We start from the raw sequence: 18,399 nt of genomic DNA, 5'->3' as shown, positions 1-18,399 counted from the left end.
GTAATAGTAGAACAAAACTACTTCTAATATTACTACGATTGTGTTGTATATTTACCTGTCGTGATCATCAACGCTTTAACGTTCTGTGAGCACTGTCCATTGTGATACGTGGTGCTCCAAGACCTCTTTTAGAGGTCTTACGTGAACAATTTTTTTGTTTAAGGGGGGGGGGGGGGGGGGGCATCTCTGCGGGGAAGCCGACTTACAGAATTTTGTAAGTTGTCAGCTGACACCCAACGGAAAGACCATTGTCAGATGAAGGACCATGCGGCCCACAAGTCTCCTCGCGGGTCAGTGAGCCAAATGTCGATGCACGTGTGCAAGGCTTGGGGTAATGACCACAATAGAGCATTACCGCACCAGCCATATTTAAACTGTTCAACGGTGAGAATCACTGGCAGCTAGCGTGGCCACATCTGGCGTTTGTTGCAACCTCCTTGCATAGTTCGTATTTTACAGAAGGGACAGTACAGAGGGCATACAACTGCATTCCCCTTACAGCATGCTTAATCTGTGCAGGGCATGGTCCCTTACAACCCTTATAAATTTTTTTAGAAAGTCTGTAGACTTCTGTCAATAAGGTCTATAGACTATCTATAGACAAATCTTAGACTGGTCTATAGATTTATGGCCACACACTTTCAGTAGACTTGTGTCTAAAGGTGGCCTATAGACACTTTCTGTAGACTGCCTATAGCCCATCTATAGATTTATGGCCATAGACTTTCAATAGATTTCTTTTAAACCAGCAGACTGTCATAGACAGGCTACAGATTTATTAGCAGCGGATAGAGCATGCAGATCTATTTAAGGCGTCCAGGCAGCAGGACTGTGCCAAAATAATTTTTTTCCCTTACATTCGCATCCCACAAACTTTTGCTGCCGATAGCATATGCAAAAGGACCCTTCCCCCCTTCAAGCCTTGCTTTCACATCAAATTAACGTAACTGCTCCTCTTCCCTAAAACAACAACTCAACATTCGGCAGTTTTTGCTAGGTCACAGTGCTAAAACGTTTGTATTACACCGTCAACGTCGAGCATGTCGCATATGTTCAGTAACACCACTCTCGTACTCGGAGCAGCGCACCGGGTTGTCCGGGCTCCAGGAGTAATCGAAATTGAAACATACTGCAACACCACTGGGGAAGAGACAGGGTATGACATTCCAGGTCAGAGCAGAGGCCTGAACAGTGCATATGACAGCACCAAGTGTGGCAACAAACGAGTACAACGTAATTTGCAACTTGATCAGTGTTTATTTACATACAATGCTCGTAACCAGGATAACACATAAAAAACAAAAACAAAAATGGCATCCTAGTTGTTTCACTTCCGCATTCAGCATGCACAGCAGTGCGGAGATTACACAGGCTAGGCGAAGCCATGTAAGAAAAACTGGTTATTGAAGGCCACGTGCAGTATCGCCAAAACACACCAGTTGGAAATGTACACTTCTTTTAGTCGTTCAATGCACACGTGCCAAATGACAATCAATGCTCCTCACCCTTATCGGTGCTGAACCGATAACCGGGCAACTGCCAGTCAATGTGCAGCTACTGTCCTGAGCATGACAAATTACGGATAAAGCAAGGAAATAACCTTTTGCACAGATGCTGTGCAATTCTTGGTAAGCTGAGGCGAGCAGCTGTGAGCACCGGTCACTCCAACCAGAGTCCTTTGGTGGTGGTGGTGGTGGTACCTGGAGTACTGAAGCTGCTCGTGGGCTACGAGGGATGCCATAGTGGAGGGCTCCGGATTACTTTAAACCACTTGGGATTCCTTCATGAGCACGGACATCAGACAGCACATGGGTGTGTTAGCATTTCGCTTCCACAGAATTGTGGCTGCAGTGACCTCGGGATCACCAGTTGAATGCCAAAGCCACAAGCCACAGTGCCAGGTAACCAGAGTCATCTGAAAGACTGCTTCAATCTAATTGTGTTGCATAACCATTACGCATACAGCATGAACCACTCGAGATGTTCTCCGTGCAAGACAAGTCAGACATACCGACGATAAAATCCAAGCTCCTTTCCTAATGCAGCTAAACTGCGGAGCAAGAACTTCTGGCAAGAACTTTCACGACTGCAAACTGTCATGTCAAGCAGAGCGCACTAGAGGGCAACACTGAGCAGGGTGAAGCTGCTGCTCAACCAATCAGAGCGCAGAAAAAGCTCCGAGCACGAAATACTTGTACTGCAAGGAAAGACCCTTTCACTAAAGAATTCAATATCACCTTTTGCCTCGGAAGAGATTCGTAAGCATTTTGAATTCCTGTGGCCAGAACAGATTGTCATGAAGCTGCTCTGGATATTCATCACACTTGCAGTAGATCAGAGTCCACATCGTACTAATGGAACAGAGTCCACTCTGGCCATGAAAACTTATCCACGGAAACTGCCAGTCTTAAAGGGACATCGAGGACTACTCTAGCTAATCATGTTTCTGAGTAAGAATTTATTCTCAGACTCTTTCTGGCTATGTTGGCGTCTGATCGGCAGCAAAAGGCACAATTACTGCAGAGAAAATTAGATTTAAAAATCTTCTTGCCATTCGATTCAAACTCGCGACATCCATACCGAAAAGGACAAGTTACTACCATTTTGAAGTGAACTGTGGTGTAACGTAGCCTCTGGGATCTGCCGGTGTCGACGCAAGAGTTTTACTTTTGAAATCGTTGACAGTAGCATCAGCATTATGTTTTTCTGGTGTTTGCTATACCATAATAGCTCAGTTTTTGGTCAGAGTGGTCTCTTTTGTGATAACAACACGATACCCTGTTACCACATGCCAACCTGTCTCCAGTGTCCACTTAAAAGAAAGAAAAAAAAAAAACACCCTGGCATCGAGCGCACAGCCCTCAAAGGCGAATAAGTCGTGCTTAGATCCACCCTTCAGTTTCTGACCTTACCTTTGCACAGAAAAGAGCTCATCGGTGTCCACATGACACCTGCACCATTTCCAGTAATGATCCCCTCGTACCAAACCACAGAACAAAGCTAAGGTGTCTCACCCTGCATCACAGCAAATGCTTGTGCAACATGGCATAAACATGCTCCTGCACTGTTTATGTCTTCTTACATTTCTCTCACAATGTGTTGACATGTAGAGACTTTCTTAATGTAGCAAACAGCATGACAGTCCTGCAGCAACCGACTGGCAAAATGTTTGGTTGGTTTGGTTTGGTTTATGGGGGTTTAACGTCCCAAAGCGACTCAGGCTATGAGAGACGCCGTAATGAAGGGCTCCGAGTATTTCGACCACCTGAGCTTCTTAAACGTGTACTGACATCGCACAGCACACGGACCTCTAGAATTTCGCCTCCATCGAAATTCAACCGCCGTGGCCGGGATCGAACCCGCGTCTTGACTGGCAAAATGTGTACGTAAACACTTTTAAGACCACATGCCAACTGGTGGTGCTGCATGCAGAGCTCGGAACCTCAAGCCGACATGAGGGCCTTAAGCTGGTACTTCCCCACGCAGAGAGAAATGACTACCCTGCTGGAATAATATGCAATGTTCTACATCACAACAGTGTTACTTGCAGTTGCAAGACCATTATTGGTAACCAGGCAATGTGCTGGCATTCCTCGTATCACTCTAAGGCTTCAACCTGGTGACTACAGAACCATGCTTTCACAAAACGTGCTGATTGATAACAGTGCAGCTGAGCCCATGGTGATAAGAACCTTCTAATCATAGTAGTTACAAATTTCATACAGAGGCTGGTCCAAGATAAGGTGGCTAGCAGATTGCGGTGCCCCCTATAGTCAAGCAGAGCACTCATAGTTACAACGGTTGAAGGGCACCACTGATAGCTGATTCGAAAGCTAAGAGGCGGCGCCATCTTCCGCTAACCTTGAAACTTGCCATGGAGTACACCAACATTCTGAAGAAGAATTCTGCAACCAACATGACTGAAAAGCTCCGCACACACGTAAAATAGTACAAAACAACGTGTCCATACTGTCCTATGTTATGAGCTGCCTAACAAGTGTAAAAAGGTGTTCTGGGGAGAGGGTACAGCTGGGCCCTTCTGCCACTTTGGGCTCTACGACCGTAGTCAACAACCAAATGTTGACTGCAAGTGCACAATACAGACAAGCAACGCTGTGGCTACATTAATTTGCCCAAAAGTGACACGCAAGGCAGTAGAGGCTCCTTGCACCCGTGGCGTAGTGTGTCTATATACAGCAGCAATCCTTTACAAGCACAGCTGGCAAAAATAATACCAAACAGAAAGCAGCAACAGACTTTGACCAACCAAACCTCATGCAGTTTAAATGACCTCTCAGATGTTAACTATGAAGATGTTGAAGTAATAGCCAAAAATCAAATCTGTACCTTCATGTTAGCTATGAGGGATGGACGCTCCAACTATTCATTGAAAGCTGAGTACTTGGGCTATCAATAACAGGTATGCTTTGCATGAAAGCTTTGATTATGGATTAATATATACTGAAAGATTTAATTCCTGTTAGGTATGGTTCTAACTGGCTTATTAGACATGATCACAAATGCCACAATTATTTGGGAGAAAACATAACTTTAAAGCTTTTTTGTATTCAATAGCGTTGTATATTCGTAATCGGAAGGTTTTCCACTACCAGACCTCTAATACAGTCAACAAACGAGACACTCTCCATAATGCTGCAATTTAAATTCAGTGCTCCAAGGAAAAAAAACAACAACATTAAAACCAAGAATTACAAGAAATGTTAATCAGAACATCTTCACTGGGAGCTGTCAGCATTGCAACTGAGAGTGTTGGTTGTGTCCCTGTCTGTGGTTTTACATTTAACCCACTGCTGTTGTAAACGTAGGACAGCAGAAAGCACACATTTACTGAAATGCAAAAAAATGCAGCATATGCACAACGAACTCTGAGTTGAAAGTCTCAATCTTATTCACAGAGTCAGCTGGGGGCAAACACTTGCAACGGAAGAGAGAAAACATGGGGGAACCAACTCTGCTCGCAAAGGTGTTGGACAGAGCCCGAAAGTGACTCATTCCCAAGGTGCCAGCTGTCTTCGTCTCGTTAAAAAAAAAAGCAAAAGAAAGTATGGGAGTCGAGTTATTGAAACAAAAGTAACAGCTGGCTTTGGACAGTGCATCACGAAGTGACGCGAAGCTGCAGGGGAGGCAATTTAGTAGTCGAGGGCCCACTCATTTTCCGCGAGGAAAGCGTCCACCACTTCCTTCATCGCCAAGTTTGGGATCAGCTGGTCTTGGGTGAGCGGTGTCCTTGTCACTGGGTCGAAGTGGCCCACCCTCTGCAGTTGAAGAGAACCGGGCATGAAGAATGGAACTGCATTAGACTATACGTGAAGAGAATGCAAAGATCACGATCATATGTCAAGGTGCAATGGGTGCATGGAGCTAGTAACACATATTAGTAACACATTCAGTAAAATTTAAACACTTATTGACTGCTTATTTCTCTCCTCAATTCCTGTTGAATGCCTTTTATTTACCTATTTATTGTCTTGGTGATTTCAATGCGTTTACTGTGTTTATTTGTGCTTGCCACTTATATTTGTGTTCTATCTTTGTGACCCGTTATTACCATTTGTTCCCCCCCCCCCCCCCCCCTTATGTAATGCCCCAGTGGGGCCTTTAAGGGAAAAATAAATGATGATGATGATGATGATGATGATAACTGCAAAAAAAAAAAGCCACAACCCTCAAAACTAGCTACTGATGACATGTACTGCAAATTGCATATCTATTATGACACTTTATTACAACTCTCATGTACTGGCAGAGTAAAATGAAAAGTGAACATGAACAATGGACACGGGAACAGCAAAATAGCAAGATTTCAATGAGAGAGACTAAATTTATATAGAACAATCCAATCACAACATCCTCTTGAAAATCCGAAGCAAAGGAATACCGCTACTGGTCACACTTATCGAACTCGTGTTCAGCGGAGCAGTAGATATACTGAACGGTGAGCCACGCCTTTGCAAGTGGCACTTCTCCAAATGGCGTTCTTCGATCAGGACCTGCTGGCAGCTCTAGTGCCGTGAAATTGCGTGGTGTGCTTGAGGGTGGCCTTCGGTCTTTTGCACTCATTTTCCATGCCCCATCGCTGTCATGCGCTAAAGCCAACCTAACTAAGCCTAGCAGCAGTTTTTGCCTGGTGTGCTTTGCTGCGAACGCATTGCTGAAATAAACTGTACCATAATTTTAATGAAATTATTATTTTTAAACGGTTGTAACAGCGTTAGATATCTTATGCAGGAAGTGGATAGACCCAATGCCTCATCTGCTCAGACTTCCATGCGAAGCAGATTAGGCCAAGCTGGCAGGCGACGCGTCACTGCAAGAAGCAGTGTATTCTTGCTCCTAAGCTACAGATAAGTTAAGCCATTCTTTTCTACACAAGCATTTCAAGATACCCTTCGAGTTCGGTACACAGTCGACGATCGATTTTTCGGACTCTCTAGGAATCGCAAAGCCGCCCGAAAAACTAAAATTTCATAGAAAAATTTAATAACTAATTGCCAATATGCCAGAGGAAGGGGTCAGTTCTTTTGTGCACATTCTGATGCTAATCATGACTACATTTTGCTGCACATCATGTGCACAGACAACGGGCAGCAACCGCTTTCACGAGCTCGGCCTGGCTGAACTTCCTTGGCATGTCGCCAACAAACGCACGGATTGGGACAAATTCTAGACACAAAAGCGAACATGCCGCTGCGGGAACTGCACAACGCCAACAGTAAGAAGGGCACGGAACGAAAATGCTGAGATGGCGAAATGATAAGAAGCGACAAACAGCCGAAGCAAGCGTTCTGTGGGCACTGACCTTCGTAATTAGGCCTAGTGACTATAGCCAAAATCGGCATCGTATCCGGCGATATGCACTCTGCGGTGGCTTGCGTATTGAGAAGCGGCTTGCCTGTCATCGAAACACCAGTTGTTTGAGGTTTTATGATAGAAAAGTCAGGACTGCACTGTGTTTCTCCGCGTGTACGCTTACGTCGCTTTGACATGCACCACCATTTTCTTCCGCACTCGCAGTCTCCATGAAGCCGTACACCTCTCACGTGCTTCGCTGCTACCTCTTACCATATTCAGGACAAAAGCTAGGCACAAATGAGTTCTGCGAGCGGTGACTACTGTTCAAGTTTGTGCAACGGACGACGTTCAAGAACAGTACGAATTCCAAACCACGCGGGTGCAATGTGCCGACTCGCATAGAATTCCAGCCTCCTAATTTAAGAGCCTACCTTTAAGCTTGAATTTCATTTTGTTTGATCGAGTTTTCGATCTCACCTGCAGTTTAAACTAATGAGGTTGCACTGTGCACATTATGTGGCGGCTTGCGTATAGGCGGCAAGTGCGAACGAGGTCCAAAAAATCTAGCAGTCAGTTGCAGTGTGTCCAAAATTTCAGGCACTCTTAGGCACTGGCTCTAATGGGCGATTTTTCAGCGGCTAAAATTTTTGTATACTTGTGTTCACGTTGCAGTAATCCTGTTCCAGTCTGATTAAGTTCTATACTTTGACACCTGCTTTACATGGTAGCATATTTAGCAGGGCTACTAGCCTGGTCCACCAAGCAGAAAATAAAAATTACCGCCAACTGCAAAAGCTTTAGAAAATGTTTGCGTCGTGTAAATTAAGTACGCAATGCGTCATATCAATGTATATTTTCTAGTCTGTGTAAAAATAATATGCCTCTCTGCGTGCACTGAACATAAGCAGAGACCTTGAGAAGCAGCGATTGAGAAGCCTTGCTTTAGTGAAACAGAAATACAGCAGCACTTTCTCACAGCTATCGAATGCTACCACTTTCCAATGGCTCTGGTTCGTGTAACAATGCTGCCTGCTATCCACGCTTATGCAACAAACACAGCGTGTACTGTTTTTTTTTCACACATGCGCCACTTGGGTCATTCAGCCAAACTCATCGCAGAGGCATGGTGAATTCACCTGTAGGTGCTCCTCAATGTCCCGGCGGTCGTAGGTGATCCCACTGGGAGTGATGACGGGCTCACGCATGATTTCAAAGCTGATCTTGCCACAAAGGTAGTCAGGCACGTCTCTTTTCTGCACAGGGTTAAAAAGATATTCCCTAGTGTCATAAAATACAATACAAAATATTTCAAAAAAATTGCACCTGAGTCCTTACTGGCTGAGGTTATCTGTGATGAAAGCTTTTTATGCCAGGATATTGCATACACAAGAGGAATAACGGTTGGGTATAAGGGAAAAGTTGGCACACTAACACATAACCACAATGACAGTGCTGAAACTTGTACCCAACAATAAAATGAACAAAACACAGGGCACCGACACAACACAGCCATCAATGTCCGGACAAACAATGGTCCCATTCTAGTTCACAGTGGCTACCAACCTAATTTTCTAAATCAAAATTATTTTTTTATTCCTATCTTGTTGCACAGAATCCATGTGTAGTGTAGAAAATACCCTCTGTTCATGCTTTCAAGTGTTTGTTCACATCGATACATGTACAGATTGCATAAATACAGAAAAAAATAGCTAAACGAATTTGGCATGATTGGGGTCTCGCTATAGAAATGGCACTGTATTCAACGTTAAAAAAACACAGAAATAAAATGATGCATAAAGCAAAGAAAACATTATATACTACAGCACAATTATCCATAAAGCAAAAAAAAAGAGTATTGAATACAAGCAATACAGTGACAGAAGTGGTATTTATGTCACACAATAATTAAGATGAAACTTTATTACCTTTGATTTGTAGCAGGATTAAGTTGTTTAACAAGTATAGTACGAAAAACAGATTAAACATTCTATGGTGTAGATGTGTATATAACAGTAAAGCAATGCATAATGTGCCCATTCAGACTTCCATCCCTTTTTGGCATTTTGCCGCCTTGATGTCAGACACGCATGCAGTACAGGTTATACAAATAAGAAATCCTGCCGTCGCAGACGCTCCAGCCTTGATTTTGTCTAGTACATGTGGTTGCGAGTCCCACTAGCTTACGTCAGTTAAATGGCGCAAAGTTATAGAAGAGGGCAGTCTTATTGCGACAACAACTATTCTGGCAAAGAAACAACAGGATTACTATACATAATTTAAGTCTCTAGCACAAACGAGCCTATCAAACTTGCTGCTTATTGATGCCGCACCCTGTCATTGCTTGAAAAAAAAAAAAGGCAGGGCACTGAGATGACGACATCCATACAACGGTAACAGCGACACCACTATTAATAAAGATAAGTAGGTTGACACGGACGGCAAACAGCACCTTTTTTTTGTATGATATGGCTCTCCACCATGCATGAAGGACAGAGTTTCGGTCAACATCACCACAACCATGCTCTCTACAAGCTGCCCATGTCTGTTACAGTGCTGAAGTGCACTTAAATATCACTGCACTAGCACCCACATCACAAGCAGCATTGTGCAAGTGTTGTCAGCACGACGCACTGCCTCGTCACTTTTCACTAGTACAAAGATGAAGACAGAACTCACCCGACGCCTGTCATCCACCTTTGCAAATATGCTGTTCAGTTCTGATATGTATTTATCCTGCAAAATGGAAAAAAAAAAGAATGATGCAAGTTTACAAAGGCTGCCGAGCCACTCCCCACACATATTTCATGTTTGCAGATCTACTGTGAGCCTCCGAACGTCCAACACAGTAAACAGTTCAGCAGGCAAGCCTGACGGCACAAGTAGTGCAAAATGATGCATTAGCCGAGATTTGAGTGCCTGATCACTTTGGCAGTATGGGGCCTGCCTAGTGGTTCCTAATTAGAAGACAATCACTAGGGAAAGACTAGTGCAGTAGTGAAGTAGGTGTGGAGAGATGATCTCATAAAAAGGCGGTGTAAAAGAAACAAAAACATTGCCAAAGTGGGTATACACTGTAGCAGTGCCTGGGTAAAAAGCGACTGGTTTTGGACAGGGACAATGTGAGAAAAACGCAATTACGCATACGCGTGCTCTAATCAGTGAAGTCAAGTATTTCTAGCAGCCCTAATCTGGAGCCTTTCTTCAACAACACAATTGCTGCGTGAGTCCGTCAAGTTAATACACTCTGTTAAACCACAAAAAAAAACAATTTATTCAACAAACTATCAAGAAAATGTCAGGAAAAACTGGTCATCAACAATTCTGGCAATGCTATTGTCAACGAGTTATTAAAGAAAATACCACAAGTTGCAGAAGTCCACTTCCAAATCTGCAAAGCTCCAATGGCCTGCTTTCAAGAGTTAGTGGATGTGTCATTCCACAACGAGCTAGGGAAAACCTACTTATATACACAGCTCCAAAACCAATCATCCCATAAGCTTTCAAACTCATAACCCCACTGAAAGGTGTCGCCACCATCCACAGATCTGCCAAACATTGGGCCAATAAATGTGCCGTTTCTCGAAACACAGGAACTTGGTAGACTTTCATGGTTCGTACAAAAAGAACAGCCCCCGTATAAGATGGCAGGTCAAACTGAGAGTAGGGAGGAAAAAGAAAAAACACAAACCAGAGCGCCCTCCATCCGGTCAATGTCACCCTGGCGGGAACCCTTCATTTTCATTTCCTGCACCCTCCTGAAAATAAGTGCATAAATAAATAAATGCCGACAAAAACACAGCGGGCCCATTACAATGCACTTATCTTCGCACATGAGCACCTGTGCACATTAATAATGTTCCAGGCTTTGCCACAAATGCCTGCAGCCTCCTTTAGAATCACAGCACACACTCAGACCTCCCCCTCGCAAAGTCGATGACTGTTGGAAACTAAATATTTCAGGGGAAACACAGAAAATAAAATGGGCAATTTGGTAAAATTTCGATTCTGAATAATTTTTTTTCGTAACCCTTGGGCCTTTGTCTATCTTGTGATAAAAAGTTATAGCAATATATGCAGTAAAAAATCAAGATTACATTTTTTCATGAGTGGTCGTCAAAGATTGCGAACGAATCACGCGCCTGACAGTCCCGGAGCATAGCCCAGGAGATCAGACCTTCCATTGGTTGCAATTCCACGTTTTTCTGACCAAAAGAAAATTCATAAGAAGCAATAAACAAGGCAAATGAGGGAATAAGGTTTACGGCTGATCTTCTCAGCTGTCACTTATTCTGCGATTGCTATCACTCGTCCCTTCGGCATTTCTTAACCAGTGATAGTAGTTATGATTATTTTTGTAGTGCATGAGTCCGGAGACATTGAAGGACACAATAAAGCTCTCAAAATTTCATCCAAATGTGCAATTTTTCTTGAAAGTAATTTTTGTCATAAATGTTTTCATGTCAATATTCATGCTGGAGTTCAACTTTTATTTCCATGTGTACCGGGCACATAAAAAAAGAACTAATAGCTTTACTGCACAGAACAGTGGTTTAGTTTTAATTGCCGCATCCCCCTTTAGGTACACACGGAGCTCCGTCAGAACAAAACATACTTTAAAATTCACGAGACAGCAAAAAAAAAGTTCATCATTGACAGAATTGAAGCTGTCTGGCTACACTGCCACACTATAACTTCAGTGCACATCCGACCAGACACAAAAAAAATGATCAGTCACTGACACCATGAAACGAGACATCAGCAGCAGCTCTTGCAAATAGACCCAGTTGACTGGAATAAACAAAGATGAATGCAACAAATCAGTTGTGTTTTACTTAGCATGTAATGTTTGCATGATACAAGTAACTTATGATGGCTGCTTCAGCAGCTGTGATGACTGAGCTGTGACGACAGAGCTGAGACGACAGTAAAGTGTGATGATAGTGAGCTGCGACGGTAGTGAGCCGCGACGACTGTGAACTATGACAACTCTGTGATGAACTGTGAACTGTGATGCGAGTTTATATTGACGTCAAAGCAATCTCGTAAACCAAGCCCCTAACCGCTGTTGCCATAACAGAAGATGGCCTGCATGGTCCTGACCTTCAATTTTCTCAACTCACTACACCCGCGTTCCAGTAAAACCAAGGAAGGTAACAAAAAGAGGGAGGGACTCACTTTTGCTTGTCGAGCAGGACGAGCTGGTTGAGGTAGGTCTGCAGCTCAATCTCCTGCTGGAGACGCTTCTCTTCGAGCAGCTGCCAGCGTCGCTTGCGGGCCATCCGCAGCTGGCACGCTATGTCATCCCCGAAGTTGAGCTTCTGCTCACGGGCCAGGTCGCTCGCTGCATGGTGTGCATGCACATCGAAGGGTGAGGCAGGGAAGAGGAAGAAACACCCTTCTCAAATTGCGCTTTGTAAAGACAGTGCTCCCAGCAGTGACCAGTAGCTAGAACACACAATGAAACTGTATGCAGAGCAAAAAGATTTGCTCTCGACTGGTAAAGCCAGGTACCACCCGAGGCCGGATTTACAGAAGTGGGGAGGTAGGACGGGGGGGTCAGTCGCCCTCCCAGAAGCGAGAAATTTTACAGAGAAAAACCATGCTCAGCATTGCCTCTTCAAGGAAAAATGTCCAAGAAATACACGGTTCAAATGGGATCGCACCCCCTCCAAGAGCACCCCTTAAACCCGCCCCTAGTACCACCACCACCTAGTATCCCCCACAACAGGGGATTGGAATTCCAGATTAGAAAGCTTTAGAAATGAGAGGAGTCAGCCAACTCGAGATAAATTCAGTTGAATTCACGTGTTAACTTGCAGCTCATTAGCTGCGACTCTGGACTGCTCGGGGCAGCAGGAGGGGAGCAAGCCAAGGGAAGGGGAAATTTGCCATACTGTAACAACACGAAAGACGGAGAGCAAGAAAAGGCAAGACAACACATCACATCACCCTGTTGTCAGTACGGCAAATTCAAACCAGCTCGCCCAGCTCCTTGTCCACCGGAAGGGGCAAATAGAAGGAAAGAGGCAGTACCCCTCTGTAGGTACTTGACGGCGTCGTCGTAGTTGTCCATCTCCTGCAGGGCCTGCCCCAGGAAGAAGTGGCCCTTGACCGAACTGGGGTCCAGGTCCAGGGCCCGCCGGCAGTCCTGGCACGCCAGCTCCCACTGCTGCAGCTTGAGGTAGCACAGTGCCCGGTTTGTGAAGTATGTCGCCGTCGATGGACTCTTGATCTGCGACAACAGAACACAATATGAGTGGCAGAGCAGCCACGGAACAGAACACGGTAAAGCTTCCCAGTGAGCCTTCGAATAAGCACACCTACTCAGAGTGGTTTCCAACACTCCAGTTTAATAGAATAATAACACTTCCTTTTAAATGTACTCAAAGGCCTCTCACTAAAGCAGCTACTTCCCTCTCTCTCCAAGGATTTCCGTTTTCTTCCAGCATTGCTGGCATCATTTATTGATCCCTTAAGGACCCTTCACAGGGTATTACATAAGGGGGGGGGGGGGGGGGGGGGGCGACATACGTAGGACAATACAAGAACAAAGCCACGCTGAAACCCATGCAGGCAAGCCTATGATGGGCAGCTGAATTTATTCATTTCACTTATTTATTTCACGCATTTATTAGCGTATTTAATTCACTCTGTGAGGGGACTCGCAGACAACACCAAACTTTTCAACCAAATGAGTTTGAGACAGACCAATGTTGTACACAGGCTATAAGGATAAAGACATCTCATGAAAGGAATACACAAAACAAGAGAGCACACAGCAAAATCATATGCAACGAACCTGATAGAGAGTTTTAATGAACAGAAACACATTGAGTTTGCTTCAGTCTCTAGGTGGCTTATGGCATAGAGGTGATAAAGCATTTATTGGTGCAAGGGCAGCTAAGGCCACAGAACGCTAAAACACAGTTTATAAAAAATAAAAAAATAAACGGTTGCTCTTGGCATAATAGGTGAAGTGGGATAGAGTCATGTGAAATACTGCATATTGAAAGGATTAAACAAGACTAAAAACCTAGCATAAAGAATATGCAATTAAACCATGGCAAGTAAATATGACAAAATGATAAATGTAGTACAATGAGTCGGGGTAAAAAAAAATGCAGCATTTGAAAAGAAGCCAGTGGCTGGGCCTTGCCTCGAGCAAGCGGGCCAGGTGTATCCCTTCCATTGTGAACCTTGTCGGTGCCAGTGCACCCTTTTCACCAACTACCCTGACAAAAAAAATACAACTTTACATACTGTTTGAGTCTGCAGTGCTATTTAAGTAATGCCTACCATCAAATGGTTTGATAGTGACATCCTCTAATAAAAGAAAAGGATGGAAGGGTATGAATCATTAAAAGTGGGTGGCTACATTATGGCACGGAGTTAATAACGGGCATAGCCACAGGTAACAGTCAATGTCAATAACAGTGTGCTCTGAGTAAGAGCATAAAAACAATCCTCCAAACTGCTGTTCAACGTGCTAACCTGTCTAGCCAAATAAAGAGAACAAGCCAGCAGTGGCACAGGTGTTGATTGTTAAACTGAATGCTTCTGTTTATGCTCTGGCTGTAATCATGAAACAAGCGACACAACATCCCATAACAGCCAAACAATGGCAGCCAATTTGCATAGTTAGGCCAAACGCAAATATGTGCTCTAGCACAATGTAACATCATTTGCTCTGTCAGATGCGAATGCGCATGCTGATTGGATGACGTTTGCGAGGCGATTACCACCCGGTTGCCATCTGACTACCACTCCAGGTTACTATCTGGTTACAAAATAGTTACCACCAGCTATTGCCCTGGGTTACCACCTGGTTACCACTGGCCATAGCTGGTCACCTCTGGTCCCACTTGGTTGCACTGTGAGACCAGGCTTCAGACAAGCAAACACACAACAGCTAAATGCGGGAAAAGGTCACTATAAGTGCTAGCCCACTGATAAACATTGAGGATCCCTGCGCTAGTTCCTGGCCAAGCAACAGCAGAGGTGAACAGTAGCAGAGAAAGTGAAGGTAGCAAAGTGCAGTAGACTGACATTAACTGGGCGATCAAGGTGCAAGTCGACAGCAAAGCAAACAAACTAAAAAAGTGAGTCGATATAAGAGTGGTGAGTTGGGCTTGTTGGCTCACGGTCGTGTTGGGTTGGTAACAGCGCCAACGGAAAAAACACAATACATAACACGACAGAAAAAACGCAACACTTGTATTTTTTGTCATCCAGTCTTCGAGCTATTACAAATATGATTGTGAGTTGACAGTAATGCAAAGAAAGAAAGAATGCAATACCGAGGTCACATTATTTTGTCCAAAACAAAAATCAAATGAGCATGCTGCTGGGTGGTCTGGGGGCACTTGTTTATTGATAATGCACAGCTGATTACTGAAATAAGATATTGTTTTACAACACTACATGACATAGTTCTGAAGTACCATTACTCAAAAGCAATTCCAGCTTCCACATCTAAATATATTAAAAATAAGTAGTGTGTACTGAAAGTGGTTTCATGGAATCTGCCTTTTGTAGCATTGTACGATGGCCCTGCACTAGACACTCACAAATCTCGGTGAAAAATGATGCATTCTGATCTGGAAACAGCACACCTGCGCTCTCCAAAATGTTTGTTAAACTGAAAGTTGCAGTGTACTGAAAGTCGTTAAAACTGAAACTCGTTTGCACAGGATTCAACGGTGCTTCAGCGCGGCACCTCGTTAAAATTCATTTATCTAGAAACTCTGTTCGAATGAAGTTCGTTCAAGAGGTATTTTAATGCATAAGGAACTGTCTGTTTACAAACAAATGCCGACGGAACTAAATGCCTACCTCAGGTGCAAAAAAAACGATTTACAACACACACCATGAGCTCAGATAAGCGCTGCCACTGCACATCGCAGCAACGCTCGGGAAGATTTCTCCCTACGTCGCCGCTATCTAAGCGCAGCGCTTTATAGTCTTCATAACCTTCCGACAATGAGGGCTGTTTATAGACTCGAACCGACCGACCCCCCGCCGCGCGCTTTCGCCCGCTGATTCACGATCGCGCCACGCGAAGCCGAAACTTTACAGGCGTCACCGCCAGGTCTTCGTCGAGACGGATTAAGTCGGGAGACGTAGCGAATCACCAGTAATGCAAGGCAGCACAAGCTACCTTGCATGAGCTAACTGTTCGACCTCTTCGATGCATGCAACGAAAATAGATGTATATCGGTCGGGATAAAACCGGATTGATTACATCGACTGTGCACTTTTTTTTTTGTTAGTAACTTTTTTAGAAGGCTCGCTCAATAATAATTGGCTTTCTCTCGCGGGACTTTAGCGTGGCGCGCGTCACACAACTCGCAGACGACAGGTTGCAACGTAAAAAGCGGCGGGATGACGATCGAATGATCGCGCCGTGACAGGTCGCTGATATCGTTCCTGATCGTTATTTTTCATGGCGCGGCATTTTGTACTTGGCGACGTCAAAAACTAGTTCTGCCTAGCGCTCCCCTTCGTGTGAAAAAAAAAAAAAACTGCGCAAGAGCGTTTAAAAAAAAAGAAAGAAGAACGCACGTTGCGATCAGCGTCAAACACGCTTCGCGCTGTCGCCAGGGCTATTGCATGAGGCATTACCTCAGCTCCGAAACCAAAACAGAAAAAAAAAGGAAACTTTTGTTTATAACGACGCAGGCAGCTCGTGAAAAACGCTTAGAAAAACAAAACCGTGCAACGCGTGACGGCAAGAGCTGAAAAATTTCCAATGCCATTGCAAACGTGAAACTGAAACACCTTTCTCGTCACATCAGCTGTTTACAGTAACGAACGGCTAGCTCACCGTTGCGACTGTGACAATTTTGAACAAAAATCCTGTCGCAAACACGACAACCCAACTCAAATTCCATGAAACAAAAAGGAAAAAAAAACTTTGCAAATACGAGTGGAAGCGCTCTAGGAGTCAGATTTCGACAGCTTTCGACAGATCACGGTGATGATCCTTGTTTGTCTGGTTTTTCGAACCAAAGGCTTTCGCATTAGCTTCAGCACTCTTCAACGCGATCGAAAAAAATAACAACTGAATATATTAAATCGGAATTACTGCATTTCCAACACACAAGAAAACAGGCAGCAATATTAGGTGGAGACAAGCGCTTGTGGGCGAAAGGATCCAGCAACGTCGCAACTTACGATCGCTTTGCTGTAGCACGATATGGCGTCTTCATATTTGCGGGCACTGAACAATTTGTTACCGAGGTCCTTCAGTTCGACGGCGGTCATATCGTCTTTCATAATCCGGTTGTGACACCGGGCAGTCCACGAGAAAACGGCAATATAAAAAAGAAACAACTGCACTTGTCCCGTTGCCTAGCCAATCTGCTGCCAGTCTCCGGCGGGCGCCATTTATTTTCGGACCTTCCCGCCAGGCCTCGACAAACATTGCTCAAAGGCAAAAGCTCACAGGTTGTCTTTCAGCGCTAGTGTCGAGTCAAATAATACTGAGCTGCACTTTACGTAATTAGCTTTATTTCATGAAATTTTTATGGGGAAAGACGCTCACAGAGTATACTTATTAAAAATGCGTTGACCAGCCGCTGAAAACTGCTCTCGGAGATTTTCGGAAATTCAGCAGTTGCAACAAATGCTTGCAACAAATGAAGTTGCAATGACAAATTTGCAACAAATGAAGAAAGAAAAGAATGATCCCTAGAATTTGCTGAACGCTAGACAAAGAAAGGTAATACGTCACCTGTAGTGAAAGAACAAATTACGCCGTCGAGCATGACAAGGCTGCCATGAAAAAAATTACGGGACGATCAGACAATTTAGCATTGATGATTAGTTTGATGTTTTGGGCGGGGAGAAGACAGGGAAATGATTGCACCCATTAATTGTATCAACGATGGATACCCGGCGGCCGCGTTTTGATGGAGGTCAATGCACTTTAAAGATCCCCAGGTGGTCTAAATTACTCCGGGGGCCCTCCACTATACGGCACCTCTTTCTTCTTTCACTCCCTCCTTTATCACTTCTCTTACGCGCGCGGTTCAGGTGTCCGCCGAGATGCAAGACAGATACTGTGCCATTTCCTTTCCCCAACAACCAATTTTCTATTTGTTACTGGGGATCGAACACCGCTCCTCTCGCATGCTGGAGGGAGTGGAGGTGGACAGGTGTGCCGAGCAGCCCTCTAGTTAGAGGTGGGTGGGCGATGAGAAGATGGTTGGAAGGTGGGCTCATTTCAACAAATTCCGGCGGGGGGGAGGGGGTGCACTGCTTTCCCAGTAAAAAACAGGTGTACTGAACCAAAAGCCATGCTAAATTTTCAAGCCACTTTCACTCGTTTCAGCCCAGCTTTTCTACCACAAAGTTCCCGTCATTTTTATGTGCTCATAAAATGGCATCAGACATGTTTTTGCTTCTCCGGGCCTAGCAGTTGTAAGCGAATTTTACTTGTTAGCATTGTACATGCGGGGATGCATCAAAATTACAAATGCCACAGTAAACTGCATGTACAGCTGGGTCAGAATGAAATGCAAACACATAATTGCGTGACACTTTTCTACTTTGCAGATATATATTCCTTTACAATAGGTGTGTGAA

At 44.3% G+C, this 18,399-nt stretch overlaps 1 protein-coding gene across 1 annotated transcript; it reads right to left on the bottom strand.

Moving 5' to 3' along the window:
• Positions 1-1,234: 1,234 nt before the first annotated feature.
• Positions 1,235-17,227, bottom strand: STUB1 (STIP1 homology and U-box containing protein 1). Its single transcript, XM_077633857.1, has 7 exons — positions 16,987-17,227; positions 12,847-13,045; positions 11,989-12,154; positions 10,502-10,568; positions 9,490-9,546; positions 7,950-8,066; positions 1,235-5,276 (listed from the first exon to the last, which is right to left on the bottom strand). The coding sequence occupies exons 1-7, from the start codon at positions 17,086-17,088 to the stop codon at positions 5,151-5,153; spliced, it is 834 nt and encodes a 277-aa protein (XP_077489983.1). The 5' UTR covers positions 17,089-17,227; the 3' UTR covers positions 1,235-5,150.
• Between the last annotated feature and the right edge of the window lie 1,172 nt (positions 17,228-18,399).

Source organism: Amblyomma americanum, chromosome 8 (genome assembly GCF_052857255.1).
Source record: "Amblyomma americanum isolate KBUSLIRL-KWMA chromosome 8, ASM5285725v1, whole genome shotgun sequence".
NCBI lineage: Eukaryota > Metazoa > Arthropoda > Arachnida > Ixodida > Ixodidae > Amblyomma > Amblyomma americanum.
This window is presented reverse-complemented; position numbering and strand designations above follow the sequence as displayed.

Excerpts from the sequence above, each read along its gene's own strand:
- STUB1 (XM_077633857.1), bottom strand. The coding sequence starts at position 17,088 with ATGAAAGACGATATGACCGCCGTCGAACTGAAGGACCTCGGTAACAAA. Across the intron at positions 12,155-12,846 it reads CGTCAAGTACCTACAGAGGG|CGAGCGACCTGGCCCGTGAG; the intron begins GTACTGCCTCTT and ends CACACCATGCAG. Across the intron at positions 9,547-10,501 it reads ACCGGATGGAGGGCGCTCTG|GATAAATACATATCAGAACT; the intron begins GTTTGTGTTTTT and ends TCCATTTTGCAG.